This window comes from Cynocephalus volans, chromosome 6 (genome assembly GCF_027409185.1).
Source record: "Cynocephalus volans isolate mCynVol1 chromosome 6, mCynVol1.pri, whole genome shotgun sequence".
Taxonomy (NCBI): Eukaryota; Metazoa; Chordata; class Mammalia; order Dermoptera; family Cynocephalidae; genus Cynocephalus; species Cynocephalus volans.
Window position 1 is genome coordinate 104,327,028 of NC_084465.1, and position 14,728 is coordinate 104,341,755.

The 14,728-nt window shown below is 40.5% G+C and overlaps 1 protein-coding gene across 2 annotated transcripts in view; it reads right to left on the reverse strand.

Annotated features, from left to right (window-relative positions):
* GRIN2A (glutamate ionotropic receptor NMDA type subunit 2A) overlaps nucleotides 1–14,728 on the reverse strand; it is a 393,456-nt gene that overhangs the window by 70,651 nt on the left and 308,077 nt on the right. For both annotated transcript variants that reach the window (XM_063100338.1, XM_063100339.1), the window contains exons 4-6: nucleotides 7,470–7,675; nucleotides 1,051–1,219; nucleotides 784–937 (exon numbers count right to left, since the gene is read on the reverse strand). In XM_063100338.1, coding sequence (XP_062956408.1) covers nucleotides 784–937; nucleotides 1,051–1,219; nucleotides 7,470–7,675 — 529 coding nt within the window. The remainder of the gene's footprint in view (nucleotides 1–783; nucleotides 938–1,050; nucleotides 1,220–7,469; nucleotides 7,676–14,728) is intronic.

Sequence of the window (14,728 nt, forward strand, 5' to 3'; positions counted from 1 at the left end):
CTAATGCATATACGAGGGTACTTCAAAATATTCGTACAGAAATAAAACTGAAGGATAATATAAATCCTTTCATGAGCTTTTTGAAGTACCCTCATACAGTTACAGTGCTAAAGAAAACCAAATGATGGGTAATAGAAGTCTACCTTGATTTTTTTCTAAACCTTTTATGTAAAGAACATAAATTTATGACATGGTTAAAAGAAGAATCAAAAGAATTTCCTGCTTTATAGACTATTCAGCTTAAAGGATAGCTATGTTTAAAATATGATTCCGTTAATTTTAAATCAGTGTATACTTTTCTGGCTATTTCTGTTTTGCTTATCGGAGTACTGGCATAAATCATTGGGCAGTCATCAATATTTTCACTCTTACATCTAGTAAATAAATGACTGTCACTGTAGGTGGGATGGAGAATGGCTATGTGGATGCTGAATAAAGGTTTACGGGCTGATTTAAAATAACTGTGGACACCATAGGTTTATTTTTTAAATGTGTTCAAGGCTTAAGCAATATATCTACTAGTCTACATTCTACAGTCAATACCCAGTATCTGAACATGAAATGGGATTTTTTCAGCAGATAGTTCTAGGTTAATGATACATGAGAGATGTGAACCAGGGGAGAAATGAATTTGGATCATTGAAATGCAACATGTTCTGGAATATGCTGGTGTGGTCCAGGAGAGCTGACCACGGTTCTTTATGGTCCCATCCTTCAAGCCAACAAGACAGAATGCCTATAATTCCTTGTAGGAAAGCAATCGTCACTATGAAGTTCACGTACCTAGAAAAGCAGAAGGCGAGACAGTGCCGTTGCTTCTTGAAACCATGACACTGATTCCCGTCTCCACAAAGGGCACGGAGAAGTCCACCACTTCAGAACGTTCCTCGTTAATAGTGAGCGAGCCCACTGCCATGACAGCTCGTTGATAGACCACCTGCAAGCAAGGCAGAAAAAAAGAACAGTAATTCTGTTTATGCTTCCCCACATCCCTGAGGCCCTCAGGCCCTGTGTCCGAGTGACAGCCCAGGGGATGAAAAGATAACTTACTTCGCCAATCATTCCATTCCACACATTGTTGACCTTTTTGCCATGCTTCCCATTGGTCACCAGGTACAGGTCGTAGGTAAACTTCACTGTTCTGGAAAGCTTCTTCAGGATATCAATGCAGAACCCCTTGCAGCATTTTTTAATATTCATCCCCTCATTGGTTGAATTGCTGTAAAGAAAATCCCAAAACCATAGCAGGTGAGTAGTGGAGGATTGTTCACAATCATTAGTGATATCCTTTTCTACCATTTTTCAGACAGGAGCCTCCTTTTGAGGCTCAAAAAGGAGAAATGGAATTTCCAAGGATGTGAGGTGAGTTTATGACAGCAAAAGTAGAAAATGTTCTTAATTATTGCAGTCATCACGGTGACAGCTAACATTTATTGAGTAATTACTATTTGCTAGACATTATGCTAAATGCTTTATACTAACTGTTGAATTCATCTCCAGGACATTTCTCTGAATTAGGTAGTATTTGTACTCCCACTAAACAGATAAGAGTTATCAACTCTTATTTTTAAGAGTTTATAACACATACAACCTCATTAGACCCGAGTTTAGTCATCTGTTCTAAGCTGAATCATAAGAACTTACTAGGAAATGGATGTAAAACTCTTAGGTAAAGTAGGGTTTCCTTTGTCCTATAGTTACAGAGGCTTGAATCCAAAGGGAAGAGGTAAGAGTACCTAGAAAACTCTTCAGCTAAGAATCAAGAGACCAGGACTCTATCCTACGCCTGAGTCTGTGGGCTTAACTTCTCCCGATGGAGCCAACTGTCACATGAGGGCTTACCTCCTACATCTCTACCTACCTACATGCCATGAAGTGTAGAAGGTAACTTTTAAAGAGCAATGTCCATCATCAAGAAAAATCCTTATTAAAATACTAGGGGTCTTGAAAAAGTTCATGGAAAGATCCATTTTGTCTTTTAATTCTATTTTTCTATGGACTCTTAACGTACGCTCAGATAGAGAGTATTGCCATTTTAAAGGCCATTGTATAGCCTACGAAAGTTATCCTTATTGCTTTGTACCAGCCACCCTGCTTTCTTACCTGACCATGTCCTATTCAGAGGACATCATCACAAATCAGAAACACCCTTAAAAAGGACAGAAACTCAACTGACAGCAAAAAGTATCGAGACAACTTATATAGGAAGATCAAAGCTTCTCTGGACAATACACAAGATTCCACCTTGCACTGGGGCATCCCATTAGCTCAACTCTGTCTTTGAGTCACACATGTTATGAAATATATGCTGTTTGAATATTCCATTTTTGCTGTATCTACACACTGGACTGTTACTTAAGCACTAAAATGGTGTTTATGGGAATCCAACATCCTAATAGGAAAAAGCTTATATTTCCATGTCCTACAACAAAAGTAGGTTACACAATGGTATAAACACAATAATTATAGCTATATAAAAACAGATGAGCTTATGAAATAACTGGGTGGAAAAACAATGAAATATAAAGCTTAGCTAGTTTTGAATGGTGGAAAATGTTTTTTTTTTCTTTTTTATATTTTTAGGAATTTTCCCCCCAAGTTATCTAGTGAGTACATACTACATATATAATTGAATACACACACATCAAACACCATGGATGTATATCTCTTTCTATATCCATGAATGTGGACAGATTTGACAATACAGTTTTGAGTAATAAAAATAGGTTGCAAATGACACCTCTCTATAATGCTTTCCTTTATCTCAGAATCAGAGATTACCTATCTTCATTACTAATATCACTGTTACACCCCTCCCACCCTGCTCCTGACTTCTACTCAGCCATCCTACTTCTGTCAGCCACAACCACCTTGGAGACCTCGTTTTCCAGCTTAGAGGCTGCATGACCTGCTCTGATCCATGACCCTCAGATTGGGGCAGGTTGGAGGCCACTTCTGTATAAATTTACATATGATCATTGGTGGACTCAATGCTATAGAGTAAGCGGAGGTTAAGTGCCTGCCCCATCTCCATAAATTACCCCGAGTGGAGGGAATCAGCCCGGAATGAAAACTGCCATAAATCTGATGGAAATGTGCCCTAAGTACATTAAATTAATGGCATGTCCAAAGACCATTTCCATCTTGGTATATGTGGCTCCTAAAAATGTGTCAGAATCACAGTCTCTCTTTTTCTTCCTGGCCACTATAGGCCATGCACTGACTCCTCTTCCCCACCTCTGCTCATCCAGATCTCCTTCACTCTCTCCTCCTTCCCTTCTTCTCCTATCACAGACTATTCCTCCATCTGGTCATGATTCCTCAGAGGGTCTGAACAGAAGTTACAAATGCCCCAGGTTTATGTTTCAGGGTCACAAGCGTATAATGGCATTGTTTGGTTTCACTGGGATCCTCAGCCAGTTCATGAGTTGGCCATCCCCCACATCCCTGAACATGAAGTGTATTTGTAGATACAGATGGACACGGGTACATTTGCACCCAATAGGCACCCACTGAATACATATGCTGTACAAGACATGAAACCAGGCCCTGATGACACCAGATGAAAAAGACAGGAAGCAAATTTAATCTTTGGATTTATCATGGTGATTAGGAAGCACAGATGAGCTATAACTGGGAACTTCTGTTGGTTCCTATCCCAGCGTGTGTGTGTATGCAAGGATTGTGACTTAACTACACAGACATCTGAGAAATGGTCCCCATGCAATCTCTCTCAGCACTCCACCACCACTCAAACAAAAGAATGACTCATAAAGACAAATATGGGGAAAGAGACCCAATAAATAGACCATTTTACTGGCTCTACAATTTCCAGTGTGACCAGTGTGAAATAGAGCTCCCTCCACCTTCATAACGTATGCTATCTGCTTCTGTAGAATTGCTTGCTTAACCTGAGTAACTCCATTTTGCCTCCTGTCTGACTTGCAGACTACCCCCCCCCCAGCTTCTGCATGAGAAACCATTGGCCTTCTCATAGAAACAAAAGCCATTGCATAGAAACAGGAGCCATACGCAGTAAACTATTACATGGGAACAGGAACCATACACAGTGAACTATTACATGGGAACATACACAATGAAAAGTTGTACGCTTGATTGCTCTAACGGCTCATTCTTGGCTTCTGTGACCTAGCTCCCTAGCTTGCTTTGTGCACCTGGACAAACCCGAGTGCCAACGGGATGTAGTTTTTGTCTTTAAAAACCCCACAAGACCAAGGCCCGGGCCATTCTCCCTTGGTTGCTCCTTGGGAGACGGACGCTGGCCAGATGGAGTGAATAAACTGCCCTTTTCTGCATGAGTGGCATGTAAGTGCATTTCTTGTGGGAAGGTGCCTCACAACATGTGGATATAAGTATAGTCATGCATTCAGATCCTGGGTTGGCTCCTATCAACCATGGAAACTCAGACAAGTGTAATCACTCAAAGGGCCTCAGTCTTCTCATTTATAAATTGAGAAAGCTGATATTTACTTTTCAGGATAGTTGGAGATATTAAGTAAAATGAAGTGCTCCAAAGCATTTCTCACATATGCACTTAAAAATAAATTTTCTATCTTTCTACCAATGATTTGATAGTTTTGGGGTTTCATTGAGTCTGGCCCTTTCTCCCTACAAGTCAGGCCAAATCATTTTTCCAATTTTCTTTTTGCGCTTTTATCACCCAACTAAGGGACTAAAAGGAAGGTCTGATTTCAGCTCTCATTTCTATTCACCTGGTTTTTTAGAAGACTGATGTGTGCCCTCAAGATTCTACTATTCACCAGAAGTGAGAAACGAAGAGTTTCCCCCGGGAGAATATTACTAAAAAAACAAATACAATCATGCTAACAGGTAACCTTTCTGCAACCAGGAAGCCTGCCTCAAAGATGTTACCTTCAGGAAATGCAATTGATCGAGTCTGTGTTAATGATGGGATTAGTGGATCCTAGTAATTTTCTATTGCTCTCACGTTAGTCAAAGACTTCAATTTTATCCAGATGCACAGTAAACTTCTCACATCCCCAGGTGACAAAAAGAAAGCTGCAAGCTATCACCTCCCCACAAGAACCGAAGACATGAGTTTGAACTTCTTAAGCTGGTTACACTCTTCGTAGAAAAGTCAATTCTTTTAAAGAGAGTCATATGTTTTGGTTTATCTTCTTCATACAAATGTGACTTGGAACTTGGGGATCTACTTGCTTTCACCTCCAGGGCTTCAGATTTTAAACATTTTAAACTCTTATCATTGACCATGAAGCACAAGAGGACCCATTTGATTGACCCTGTTGAAACATAGAAGGTACAGCCACCGTAAAGGAGGTGTCCTACCAAGGTTATATACTCTTTGCTTTGTGCCAGCCACTTGACTTTCTTCATCTGACCAAATCCTTTACAAAGAACACCCACCCAAATCATAACCTTCTCTGACAACGTTCCCACATGATCCCCTCCGTTGTTCTTCCAGCTCATCACTCTCTAGCTGTGCACTGGCTTTCCTTCTGTTTACCAAATGCGCCAAGCTCCTTCCCACCTCAGGGCCTTTGTACCTGCCATTCCCTCTACCTGGAAGACTCTTCTCCTTTTCATCCTTTCTATATCACCTTAAATCTTACCTGTGTGAGATAAAGTAGCCCCATGTACCCCAGTTTACTCTCTTATCACACCACCTTGCTTGTATCCTTCACAAGTTTATCACAACATGGCATTGCCCTGTTTCTTTATTGGTTGAGTTGTTTCCTAACTGTACATTCTATTACCGCAAGGCCCTTGTTTTTTGTCTTCCCTGTTCATTGACATGTCACCTGTGCCTGGGACTGTGCCTAACCCATGAACTGTGCTTAATGCATATGTATTTCTTTTTTTATTACTATTTTATTTATTATAATATGTGTTATTTAGTTGTAAAGGAATTCGGCAAGAAATATTAAAATGTTCATATCCCCCAAACAGGGCTGCCTGCTTGCCCATTCTTGGTGTACCCCATCTATTCTCCTTGTCCCCAGGGGAGGGGAGGCTGGGAGACTGTCTACCAAAGAAAGGTTCCAGCCCTGGGAGCTGTGGTGGGGACATGAGAGAGGGAAGACCAATCTAGGGGGAAATATTTATTTATTGTATGGTCTATTCAGAATTTCAACTCCAAAGAGGCTGATATTAATAACCGTGTTGATAAAATTTTCTCCAAACCAAAATGTGCCTTCCTGATACATTTAGCAATCATATATATATAATATATATATATATATATATATATATTTTTTTTTTTTTTTTTTTTTTTTAAATATATCCTGATCCCAAGCACTGAGATCTAGGGATTTGCATCTTGTGTAATAATGATTGAGGCTGGAGTTTGGAACATAGGAATAAAAGCGTTCATTCCTCATTTAGCCATTAAACAAACATTGTTGTATTGTGCTCTGTACTTGTAACTGAAGGTACAGAATTTAATGTCACATTCTTTACATTTAGGTTGCTCGTAATACAGAGGGGAAGACAGACAACCTATAAACTATAAAAACAGTGAGAAGGGTAGAGATAAAGATATATCAGGGGTACTGTGGAAGTAGGAACCCAACTTGGGGAGGCAGTAGCTAAATTTAAAAACTGGCCAGGAAAAAGGAGATGATCAGAAAATACTCAGAAAAAAAAGATTCCCATAGAAGAGTAGGCCTTTTCTTTTTGAGAGTCCCCCACAAAGGTGGTATTTTTGCTTACATTTCACTAGGAAAGAACATGATCAGGGCCTTGGACTTGGCTGTGGCGCTCTCTGTGTCCCCAAAGGGATTGTGGATTAAGGAGAAACCTTAAACTACAATGTCAGCTCTTTCTTCAATCATGACAAAAGAGGAAGTGACATAAATGCCATGCTTGCTTGCTGTCAGTGAGCTAGAAACTGCCAGAAATTTGGTTTCCACCTGGATGGTATCAGAAAGTCATATACAGGTGTGTGTTTGCTTCCACATGAAGAGAAGTTTTATAAAATTTTGAAAAGCATGAATCCGGGAAATATAAAAGAGACGGAAGGAAGAGGAATATGCTACGGGGTAGGAGTCAGCCAGAAAAAAAAATAATTAAAGAATTATTTGAAGGGAAGGGTGGATTTAGCATAATGGTTAAAACTACAACTGTGGAGTCAGCCAGACAAGTATTTGAGTCCTGCCTCTCTATTTACTAGCTGGATGGCTTTGAACATGTTTCTTAATCTTCCCATAAGTCAGTTTTATCATGTTTCAATGGACAAAACTACCCACCTCGTATTGTTCTTGGAATTAAACGAATGCAAACTTGGTGCATCTCCAGGCATTTATTTAAGCCTTTTTTTAAAAAAAAATCTATTATTATGTTATACCTGTTAGAACAGAGTATATTTTATATTACATTTTATTATTAAATTATTGATACTGCTGTTATCAATGATACATGCTATTATAAGGGACTGGGCACATTCAGCCCTCAGCATCCCTGGCACTTACTTGATTTTGACAAACTTCCGACACGGAACAGTGTTCCTCACACAGGTCTCCGTCAGCGGGTCTATGTCTTCCACGATGACAAAAGGGGCCTCCTCCAGGGTGACGATGCTCAGATGGTTGTCATCTGGCTCACAGTCAGAAAAGGATTTGTACCTCGGCCACACAGCATGCCTCAGGCTCAGGGTCTGGTTCTCCCACTTGCCCACCTGTATCGCAAACACAAAGACACATGTGCTTTCTTGTACCCCTGACTTCTACAATGGCAAGTTGTTCCCCAAAGGAGGCATGGGAGAAGAAATCCATCAGTCTTTAGGGCCTTTTTACTACGTATCTCAACATATGCATCCACTTATGTGCCAAGAAAAATGGGGATAAAGAGAGAATACCGAACAGCTCCCCATCCCAGGCCCCTCCAGAGAAGAATTAAATATGCATTGCAGGGGTTGGTGCCCAAGCACTAATACTTTTAGAGCTCCCCACGTCATCCTAATGTTCCACCAGAGTTCAGGACCACTGATAATCATGGAAATAGTGTGGACTTTTAGAATCAGGGAGGCCTGGGTTTGAATCCTTAACTCTGCCACTTACCAGCTGTACAACTCTAGGCAAGCTCTTAATTGCTACGAGCTTCTCTTTTCTCATTTGCAAAATAGACACAATTCCACCTACTTCCTAAGGATGTCATGGAAATTAAATAAGGCAATGCATAAAAAGCAAAAGCGCAGTGCCTGGCACACAGTAGGGACTCCATGCACTTTTTTTAAGTATGGAGGAGAGAAAATGAAAAGGAGAAAGATTTAAAAGGTGCTGCAACAAAGAAACAGAGGAAAGGGAAGAGGAAGATGCAGTTGAAGAGTGAAAGGAGAAGAGGATTGGGGGAAGAGACAATGCAGGAGGGCAGAGCAGGTGAGGAAATTAAAAGCATCATTTCAACCCCAGATATGGTTTCATTTAAGCTGCAAATGAAGGTGAATTTTTATTAATCCAGCGCAGAGTGGAGACTGTTACTGCTTAGCGAATATCAAGACCTGTCAAAATAGGATCGATTGTATTCCCTCAGAGCAGCAGTCAGCATCATAGTGAAATCAAATTGAAGGCTGTGTGTTTTGAACCTTAATTTTATTTGACAGCTTATTGGCACCACTCACATACACACTGGGAGAAAGCTGCCCCCGCATCACTCTTCCTCCCTTCCCTTCCTGCTCCCACGTGCAATTGCTTGACACCATAGGTCAGCACTTTATTTGTTAATACCAACCTCAAGGAAAACACCTCATTTGAAAAGCTAAGTGCCAAGACCAGGCTTGTCTGTGCTGACATGACCCACTCACCTCTCTTGCTGTAACGTGGGTGTCACCAGAAATGAATCTCAGGCCCAGAAAGAGAATTCAGACACCAGGAGGGGTGATGGGGTGAGAGAGAGGAGGAGAATCAGTGCTCTCTAAGATTACCTCACCATTTGGGCTGGAAAATTTTTGCTGGCTGTAAAGAAACATCCTGTGTGGCTAGTTACAAAATCATCCAGCTTTGCTGATACCTTCCTTTTTAAGGTAGGAAGGTCAGTACAGTAATCTCGCAATCAAGCATGCTCATCTAGCCATGCTGGGATATGCAACACAGGCTGGGAGAACATTGAGCTCATCAACTTCTTCACCCATTCAACATAGATTTATTGAACACCTACTAAGTGCCAGCACCAGCCTGGGAACAGTGATGGATAAAACAGAAAGATTCTTGCCTTCTTGTAATTATCAGTTGGTTGCAGGAGAAAGGCCAAATTTATCATAACAAATATGCAAGTAGATAGAGATATACAAGATTTTCCTTTTGGAACATGATGTACCAACTCCTTTTCTTTCCATTTATCTTGGAAAGCACAGCCTTCAAGAGAGGCTGGGTGGGAGAAGTCTAACAGAACAGAGTTTTGAAGTCAGAAGGAAGTGTTAATCCTGCCTTCATTCATTAGCTGAGTAGCCCTGGAAAAGTCATTCAACCTCTTTGAGCTTCACTTTCTCTGTAAAATGTGGAGAGCACCAGGGAATGCTTTTGAGGGCTGCAGTGAAATTTAAATGAACCAATAATGTATTTAGAGCATGGAGCACACAACCCCAAGCGGCACGTAACATATGCAGTGGCTATTACTCTATTATTGCTGTTAGAATTTTAAACATAGCTCAAATATCACCCTTTCTGTAAAGCTCATTCTTGATTTCTCTAGTAATATAGAACTTTGCATCTATCTCCTCCACAGCATTTTGATACTATATTTATAACAATGTCACTTTTCAGCAATTCTGTGTACTTAGAAAATGTGCCAATATTATCACTTAGTTTATCCCCCACAAATCCTACATGGTAAGGATTATTATCCCAACTTCACAGTTCATGGAACCAAAGCACACAGAGGTTATGCGACTTGCCCAAACTCACACAGCAAATAAGTGGGGGAAGTAGCATTATACTACGGGGCTGTCAGTATGCAAAGGTGCTTTTTGACTATGCACACAGTGCTCCTATTCATTGAGCTACAAGGACCATGTAATAATTCTAAGCCTTTTCCTTTTTTGCAGACATGGCTTCTAATGTCTCAAGGTAACATAAATTAAGGCAAAGATCGCTTACCTAGCAAGCTCTTTGGTGATGTCATTGACCACATCGCAAACCCTGCCCCACAGGAGTCAGGTAAAAGTTCCAGGCTAAGGCTGACTCATGGAGAGAGAGGTGGTAAAGGTTTATGAGCTCCCAGAGTGCAATAACTTCCTAAATCTTCTCCAAGTTTCACTCTCTCTCCCTTCCTAATATGTCCGAGCAAGCACCCACGGGTCAGTCAAGGAGGGTGGAGGCAAGTGGTGGGTAGAAAGAACTTGGTCAGGAACTGAAGTTGCTACGTAAACATTTCCTTAGATCCTGAGAGCTCTTTCTTCCTTCTCTGAGTCTGATAGGCGCCTCAGTACCCCATTCCAAACACGAAAAATCCCAACTATAAAATTGTATATACCAGATAGGGGAGTACAGACATTTATCACTTTTCACTCCTGCGTTCCTATTTATAAGGGACTGGAACTGAGCCCAGTGTTTGTAGACAGATTCAGCAGACATCCATCCATTCTGTAAGTATTTATTAAGTGGCTATTAGGTGCCAAACACTGTGCTAGACACTGAGGATACTGTAGTGTAAGCAGCGAAGTTTTTGCTTGCATGAAATTTTTATGCTAATTGGAAAGACACGTGAGTCAAATAATCACACCAAAACAAACATCATACAAACTAGGAGGAAGAAATAAGATGTGGGTGTAAGAGAACACCTAGAGGAAAAGAAACCAGAGAAGGCTTCCCTGAGGAGGTGGCACTTAAACTGAGCTCGGCAATCCAGTATGAATTGGAGTGGGGGCTGGGGTAGGGGGTGAGGGGCAGCAGAGGAAGGGAGAGCACTCCAGATGGGCAGGGGTCAGATGATGCAAAGCCTTGCAGTTCTGTTAAGAAGTTGGGATTTACCCCAATGGTTTGCTATAGACTGAACATTTGTGTCCCCCTAAAATTCACATGTTGAAAGCCTAACCTCCAAAATGATGGTATTAGGAGATGGGGCCTGAGGGAGGTGATTAGGCCACGAAAGCAGAGCCATCACGATGGTTTAGTGCCTTATAAAAGAGGCCCCAGAGAACTCCCTTGACCCTTCCGCCATGTGAAGACACAACAAAATGTGGCCGTCAATGAACCGGGAAGCAGGCCCTCGCCAGACACAGAATCTGCCAGCACCGTGATCTGCCAGCATCTTGATCTTAGTCTTCCCAGCCTCCAGAACTATAAGAAACAAATTTCTGTTGTTTATAAGCCATCCAGCCTGTGGTATTCTATTATAGCAGTACAAACAGACTAAGAATTAATCTAGTCCACTAGACAGAATGGAAAAGAATATAGGAAAGCCATCGTGGATACGTATATGTCCATACATAACCTGACAGAAGGTGGAAGCTCTCTGCCCCCTAAATATAAGGGCTTTTTTTCTTTCTTATTATTAAAATTTTTTAACTTATGCAAAAGTAAAATAGTATGAGGAACCTCCATATTCCCATTACCCAACTTCAATAATTACTAACTTGTGGCCAGTCATGTTTCATTTATATTTCAATTCATTCCTCCCATATTATATTGAAGGAAATACCAGACATCCTATAATTTCACTCAAAAATCCTTAATTTTATTTAAATATCTAATATTCATTTGCTTGACAATATTATACCTTAACAATCTATGTGTTTATGCATATGTTTCACTCATTAGACTATAATTTTCCAGAATAGCAGGGATTTTATGTACATATAATGATTAGTTTCTGTGTCCACAGCTTCTAACTCAGAGCCTGGCATATGGAGGGACTTAATGGATAATGGCTGATGGAATGAATAAACATACACCCTGACTTCTTAAAAAATGTCCACGAGTCAGAAAATGTTAGTAAAATGATCAATGTGTCCATATGTGCCTCAGTCATGAAATCTTGTAACCTAAGCAAAATACTGAAATATCAAAGACCTGTATTCTTTCCCTCAATCTTACTGCAACTTCTCAGACTCAGAGCCATTGAGGGTGGCTGTCTGAATAGTCTCTGGGTATTACATTTCTCCAGAGACAGCAAATACCATCATGCCGGCACCGTTTAAAAAGGGACCCTGGCCACACTGAAGTGTTGAAAATAAAAGCAATATCCAATGGACTAAACCCTGATTGAAAGTCAAGAAGCCTTAATTTCTATTGTCACAGTGTCTCTGTTTGCTTCAGTTTTCATAGGCATTAAAAAGGTATAGAATGTGAATGCTCCAAATGCCTGTCTAAAATGGAAGAACCCTCTGCACTCTGAAGATGGTAACCACCAATCTCTCTGTTTCCACTGTGGACCCTGCTATTTCCTAAACTGAACCTTGTTCCTCTTCCCAATCTCCTATACAGTGGTGCACACCACACTAGCTGAGTCTGCAACTTTAGATCAGCAATTCTGAACCATATAAGCTACGCCAAGGAGTGAGCCAACACCAGGGTCGCACCACATTTCCTCTAGCAGTGCTCGCTGGGTTAAGTTTTCAAAGCATGTGAGCGAGTAGATGCAGTCACTGTTTATCACATGTTCCTATTTCTGGACCTCAAAGAAAAAAACGAAGTTCCAGGACACTTTGCCAAACTTCTGATTAGATTTATACATGACCAGGACAGGAAAGCACACTTGTGCATGTGTACTGGATACGTGCACATGTACGCTACACATGGAAACCACTGACTTTCCAGGAATCAAGTTCATTGCTAGAGAACCCCTCTCTTCTCTCCCTCACATGGCACTGAAGGAAAGGGTTCAGACTCATTGATACTATAGGCTTAGAGATCAGACAGACACAAGACAGTTTCAAATCCTGCCACTGCCCTTAGCTGCCTGACCTCGCACAAGCCGCATAATCTTTCTGAATCTCAGTTCCCTCAACCACAAAATGAAAACATTTCAATTTCTTATGTTAGTGGGAGAGATATAAGTGAGATAACGACAGTAAACATCTCTCAACACACAGTTCTTGGCACACAGAAAGTTCTCTATACACAGTACTATTTTCATTAATTAAACATTTATTAAACCTCTCTTTGGGAAAATGATGAGCCTTTGTAGCAGAAGCATGAACTGAGGAAGTGCATAGCTGAGTTCCTGCTGTGACATGCACTTGGCCTTTAACCTAATTATTTGGGTCTCAGTCTCCTTACCTATAACAGGAATGGAATGAGGGGGTGGGTTTCAATTAAATGACCTCTAGGTCTTTCAGATCTAAGGTCCTGTGGAGAGTACAGGGATAAACTGCCTTCTCAACTCTGTTGTGATTTGGGATCAGGGTAATGAGGAGGTAAAGGAAGAGGATGAAGGTAGCTTTCCTTGCTTGATGTTTAAACCTGGATAGTCACTGTGTGTTAGGGCAGCCTTGCACCTGGGGAAAGGGTAGCAGACAGCAGCCAAATGACAAGCCTATTTCTGACTAACTCTAACTCATGCTAACTCTTCTTCACTCTTTGGGGTTCGGGGCATGAGTTCATACTCTGACTTGGCCAAGTCCTAGCTGTGGCACTTTGGGAAGTGATGACAAAGTCAAGGGTTAACATTTATTGGGGTTTTCCTATGTATTTCCAGGAACAGTGTAAAGGGGTTTTCATGAACTGTATGACTCAATTCTCAAAGCAACTCTAGGCGTTAGATAACTATAATTATCCTTACTGCATGATTAGGAAACTGAGGTTTAATGACAGGTCAGACCACAAGAGTCACAGCAGAAATTTAAATTTGGTCAGTAGAAACCTAGAAAATTGCTTAATTTCTAACTTCCTCTTTGAAAACTGGTTTCCTCATATTTTAAAACTGCCCACCTCACAGAGTTACATGAGGTAAAAATAAATCTTTCTGTTTCCACTATTTTGAGAGCTTTAAATACTAATTCATGTAATCCTAAAAATAGACCCATGAATAGCATACTACTTTTATTATCTCCACTTCATAGATGAGGAAACTGAGGCATAGAGTTTAAGTAACTTGTTCAAGTTCACATGGTTTGAAAGTGGTACAATCAGAATTTGAACCAAGGACTCATTTTTATATCAGTGAAGAAATGCAAGTAGACATTTTTGCTGGGGAAAAAAAGACTAACTCTATAATGCACAAATCTGACAATCAAACCTCAGTAAGATGAGCAAGACCGATATCAACAGTGGTGAGTCACTGTGATGGCATGTATCCTCTACATGGGGTGACGGCAGTGGTATGGTGATCTTCCTCTGTGGTCTCTGTCCTCAAATCCAGTGTCAGTCTAATCATTAGAAAACTATTAGAAAATCCCAGCTTAAGGGCATTCTAGAAAATATGTGACCAGTACTCCTCAAAATTGTCAAAGCCATCAAAAAACAAGAAAGTCTAAGAAAGTGAAAGCATCATAGCCAAGAGGAACCTAAGGAGATATTATGATTAAAAATAATGTGGTATCCTGGATCAGATACCAGGTTGAAACAGAAAAAGGGGATTCAATTAAAAAAAATAAGAAAATCTGAGTAAAGTACGGGCTTTACTTAACAATAATGCATCAATTGGTTCATTCATTGTAACAAATATACCATAAGAATGTCAGATGTTAATAATCAGAGCAACTAGGTGTGAGGTTTATGAGAATGAACTGTACTGTCTTGATAATTTTTGTAAATATAAAACCATTCTAAACTAAAAAGTTTATTCAAAAATT